Source organism: Solanum tuberosum, unplaced genomic scaffold (genome assembly GCF_000226075.1).
Source record: "Solanum tuberosum cultivar DM 1-3 516 R44 unplaced genomic scaffold, SolTub_3.0 scf00537, whole genome shotgun sequence".
In the NCBI taxonomy this organism is placed as follows: Eukaryota; Viridiplantae; Streptophyta; class Magnoliopsida; order Solanales; family Solanaceae; genus Solanum; species Solanum tuberosum.
In genome coordinates, this window is record NW_006239451.1 from 248457 (window position 1) to 253373 (window position 4917).

Below are 4917 nucleotides of genomic sequence, written 5' to 3' on the forward strand. Positions count from 1 at the left end.
AAGTTTACAACCGGATTCATAATCCGGTCGTTAAAGATTCTTTAGCGACGATATAAATTCTGGTCGTTGATAAATTTTTCCTTCGCTAAATCCCAGTTAACTACTTGGCAATCACGTTCTTAACATTTCATTCATTATGTATAAGAACCAAATGCTAACTTCTCTCGTTAAATGCATTTTGTCATTCACAAATAATATATCACAAAACATTGTAAAATATTCAATTTCAATATAAACTGAATTGTCAATTATAAAAGAAATAATGTATCCCAATTTGTCTGTATCTAACTCTATTGTAGATTGTACAAATGTAAATCTCAAACACACCCTAACAAGAACAATTTATCAACTAATTTCAGCTTCCTCCATCTTAGCAGCAAGTGACAAACAAGATACACCCCATGACTGCATCTTCATGTTTTTTCCTTCTGCGAAAACAAGAACAAATGTTATCAGTAATGTGACTAAATGAAAGAAAAAACATAGTATTAGTAAAAACAACGAACAAAGAAATTCCATGTAAATGCATACACAAAAAGGAGTTGATAAAAGTATTGAACTTCCAATATGCAGCCAGACAGGCCGAGAGTTGAAATATGAATAAACCTGTTAATGAAAATCCCCAAACATTAATCTATAAAGAAGAGTAGCTGAGTAATGAGATATCAAACTCCTGGGTGGTCAAACAAATGTTAAATGTTACTAGATGTTAATAAGAAGACACCATATATCCTGAAGATGACATAATCAAAATACCAGAAAACTCTTCTAACTACTCGACAAAAAGAAAAAAAAAGGCAAAAGCCACTAGATCAGAATCAAGAACGCAAGATTAGGGAAAAGTCAATCAAATATTCAGATCAACAACACCATTCTTCATGTGAGGTCAAACACATAAGAAAATAAAGCAAGTAATTTAACAAGCACTCCTAGACTTGCATCAAATAATATGCAAGAAGATAAAATGAACATGCTAAAAATTCAAGCCAACATTCTGTAAATCAATCAGATAGCTGACGTAAGGAACAATAAAGTAGTCATATGGAGAATGAAATAATCAAATGAATATGCTATTCAATAATCTTACTTCTACTTCTGAATAATTGGAATTTTATAAAGGAAACCATTAGCCAGAGGTTTTAATAAAATTGGACCCACATTGATTAAGGTTTTGACAATATCTAAGTTGCTCGGACTCGGGTGCGGGTATCCGAGACGGATGCGAATCCGAGAGTCGGATTCGGCAAAATCTAAACTTTAAGATTCGTGGTGCGAATCCGAGTATGGATACGGGTGCGGGGATACGGCTAAAATTTTCAATATTATAAAAATATAGTTATGAAGATATTCTAAATTTGAAAGATATGTTGTGATAAACTTACATGTATTTTGTAGAATTCAATCTTCCATTCTTCAAGATGAGATTTACTCTTCCATTATTCCTACAAAGATGCAACAAAATAGAAACTAAACGTTAAAAGCATTTACAAATTAGTGAATTACAGTAGAATAAATATAACTAAAAGAATCAATAAAAATTGAAAAGAAGAACTAACCTTAGAACATGGATAGTAACTCTTGTCTCTTGAAACAAAGTGAAAGTGAAAATACTGCAAGTATTAAAATTTAAGATGTACCCAAAGATAATTATCCACAATTTAGATATTCATAATTACTAATCAATATTCAATACACCAAGTAAAAGTGTAAAACATACTATTTAACAAAAATCAAGAGATTGTCTCAACTTAATCCATAACTTAAAATTAACATAACAACAAAATATTGTCAATTATCAAGTTATTTAATTAAGTTAGCTATCTCTTCCACATCTTCCACATCTTCTTCAACTTCTTCCAAATCTTCAAACTCTTCCTCAAATATCACACCTTCAATTTGAGGTTCATCTATTGAAAGCTCGGTTAGATCATTAGTTGTCTCATCAATATCAAATCGATCTCCACCTAAAATAAATTAAAAAGAATAAATATATTAGAAGATTTTATATAAAAAGAAAAAAACATCATTTAAACTAAAATAATTGAAGAAAATAATAAAGAAAATATAGACATACCAACATCCCAATATTTGCTTGGCCCATTTATATATTTCTCTTTCTTGCGAGACAACAACCGGAGATTATAATGTACAAACACTAAATCTTCGGCTCTTGAAGTTGCTAACTTATTTCTCTTGATATTGTGAATCAAAGAATATGTACTCCAATTTCTTTCACAACAAGAGGAAGAAGCCGGTTGAGTAAGCAACTTGTAAGCTAATTGTTGCAAAAGTGGAGCCGAGACCCCATGATTTGCCCACCAAGAAAGAGAATCTTCATACATCATAGCCTCAATCACATGAGGCTCACTAAAATAGCCACTTCCGCTACAAAAGGATCCATACTCCAATGAGACTTGTTTCATTTCATTAGAATCTTTAAAGTACCTTTGAAAGCACTTGACTCTATTCAATGAAATTTCACTATCTTCATTAGGAGCTAGCTTTCGAATTCCATTCTCTCCTTGAAGCCATGATTCATGATAATATTTGGGAACCAAAGAATGTGCCATACAATGTAGAGGTGTGTTACTTTTGTTCCACCTAGCCACAAGAATATCATGAATAGTATAAAAAAAAATTGATTGACCGGAAATGAGATCTTTCCCCTCATGGTCAAAGATGACTTTCTTGACTTTCTCAATCATTGAGTCCCACATATCATAGATGAGATGTAATTTTGGACCATCAATATCGGCACTTCTTAGCATATCAACAATTGGTTCCGTAAATTTCAAGAAATAATCAATACTATCCCATTTTTCATCATTCATTATAAGGGATTTTATTTCACGTGTTTTGGCTTCAATTCCCTTATCCCCCTTATAATTCTTCCATTCATCATCCATGACCATTTTCTCCAAAGAAGATTTCACTTTGCGAATTCGGGTGGTCATAATGATGTGTGAGGCAAATCTTGTTTCACCAACCTTCAACAAACACAAATCCGAATATTTTTGAAAAAGTGCATGTGCCAAGTCATGGTTCACAACAAAGTTCTTCAAATTACGCACTTCACTAGTAACTCTAAAATCCATTTACAATTAGTAAAGTGAGGTGATTTTTCCGAAGGTTGGCACATACTTTTCAAAGCTAGATTCAAACAATGAACAACACAAGGAGTCCAAAATATATGAGGATATTTTTGCTCCACAATAGTACCGGCAAGTTTCATATTACTTGCATTATCCGTAATAACTTGAACAACATTGTTTGAACCTACATTTTCTATTGCTTCAATAAATAAGTTAGCAATATATTCACCATCTTTTACGATTCCACTAGAATTGATTGAATTTAAAAACATTGGACCTCCACTAGATGATGCCATTATATTGATCAAAGGTCGTCTTTTAGTATCGGACCATCCATCCGAACAAATCGACAATCCTTTCTTTTTCCATGTACCTTTAATTGGTTGCAACTTTCTATCAATATGTGTTTTTTCTTGAGCTAAAAGAGTTGTCCTCAATCTATTATATGATGGGGGAATATAACCGGGAATGGAATTTTCGGCTAGAAACTTAGAATATTTTTTAAAATAAGGAGAGTTTGCAAAATTGAACGATAAACTTGATGCGTAGAACATCCTAGCGGCTAATTTGCCGGCCGTATTTCTCTCATAGATGCCGAATGATTTTCCTATAGCTCCACTACTCGAACTCTTTCTCTTTTTTTGTTGAATTAAATCAGTCCCCTCCGGAAGTGATATATAATCAGCTTTGTTTCTTGCATCAACTTGAACAACAGTTCTTTTTCTTTCGGCTTGTTCATGCTCCATCTTCAAAGTTGCATATATATCACCACCACTTTCTTTACATATTTGAACACCATGACCCGATAATCTCAAAAGATGTGCTTTCACCCTATTATATGATCCCGTAACTATTTTATTGCAATAGTTACAAGACCATGTTCTATTTCCACCCCCATTTGGAGCAATCGAAAGAACTTTCACATGATTCCATAGAGGTTTATCATCAAAATCTACTCCTACACTTTTTGTAGGTCTCATAAAATGTTTTCCTTTTTGACTACTTGATGCCATCTTGTTAAACAAAGGAAGATGAATTTTTTTTTGGTTTACAATGAACTTGAATGAAATAACAAAGAAGAAAGTCAAGAAACTACTCTATTGGAAAATGAAAAGATTTTTGGTTTTAGGAGGGAAAAGTTGGTGACAATGGAAAGATTTTTGGACTAGTTGATGGTTGATGGGATGTCATCTTTTTTATCTTACTCTACTTGGAAGACTTTTTGAGTTTTTCTTTTTTCAAGAGGGGTGTATGTATTGTGTACATATATTTTTACTATTTTAATTTGAATTGTTTTTATAGTTCTAATAGAAATAAAATTATTTTATCTAATTTTAATTTATGTGAGATCGTTTGGATAAAATGTTTTTATCTACGAGACATGATCCTTGATCTGGATATGATATTGTGCGTGAAACTATATATATCTATATATATTTCTAGTATTTCAATAGTTCGAAGTTTGTATTGATTGAAAGAATCAAAAGATTTAGTAAGACGGGATCCTTGATGCGCTTGTATTGATAGGAAGAATTAAGTGATCTAGCGAGACATGATCCTTGATCTGGATATGATATTGTGTGTGAAACTATATATATAATATTTCTAGTATTTTGATAGTTCGAAGTTTGTATTGATTGAAAGAATCAAAAGATTTAGTAAGACGGGATCCTTAAAGCGCTTGTATTGATAGGAAGAATTAAGTGATCTAGCGAGACATGATCCTTGATCTGGATATGATATTGTGCGTGAAACTTGATTTGGTTTGGTTTGATTTTTCTCTTTTCGATTTGAATTTTTTCGGTTCGATTATTTGGTTATGTCA

General features: G+C 32.1%; 1 protein-coding gene and 1 long non-coding RNA gene across 2 annotated transcripts; both read right to left on the bottom strand.

The window, feature by feature from the left end:
- Nucleotides 1-209: 209 nt before the first annotated feature.
- Nucleotides 210-1443, bottom strand: LOC107058507 (uncharacterized). Its single transcript, XR_001472099.1, has 2 exons — nucleotides 1383-1443; nucleotides 210-428 (listed from the first exon to the last, which is right to left on the bottom strand). It is a non-coding gene; the product is annotated as an uncharacterized lncRNA (long non-coding RNA).
- Nucleotides 1444-1454: 11 nt separating this feature from the next.
- On the bottom strand, nucleotides 1455-3061 carry LOC102600784 (uncharacterized). The gene is made up of 2 exons (XM_006365080.2): nucleotides 2075-3061; nucleotides 1455-1964 (listed from the first exon to the last, which is right to left on the bottom strand). Exons 1-2 carry the CDS (start codon nucleotides 2952-2954, stop codon nucleotides 1801-1803), a joined length of 1044 nt encoding a protein of 347 aa, XP_006365142.2. The 5' UTR covers nucleotides 2955-3061; the 3' UTR covers nucleotides 1455-1800.
- Nucleotides 3062-4917: the final 1856 nt, after the last annotated feature.

Bases quoted from the DNA above. Each gene is read 5' to 3' on its own strand.
- LOC102600784 (XM_006365080.2), bottom strand. From the start codon at position 2,954: ATGACCACCCGAATTCGCAAAGTGAAATCTTCTTTGGAGAAAATGGTC. The intron at 1,965-2,074 runs GTATGTCTATAT...AATTTATTTTAG, and splicing joins AAGCAAATATTGGGATGTTG to GTGGAGATCGATTTGATATT.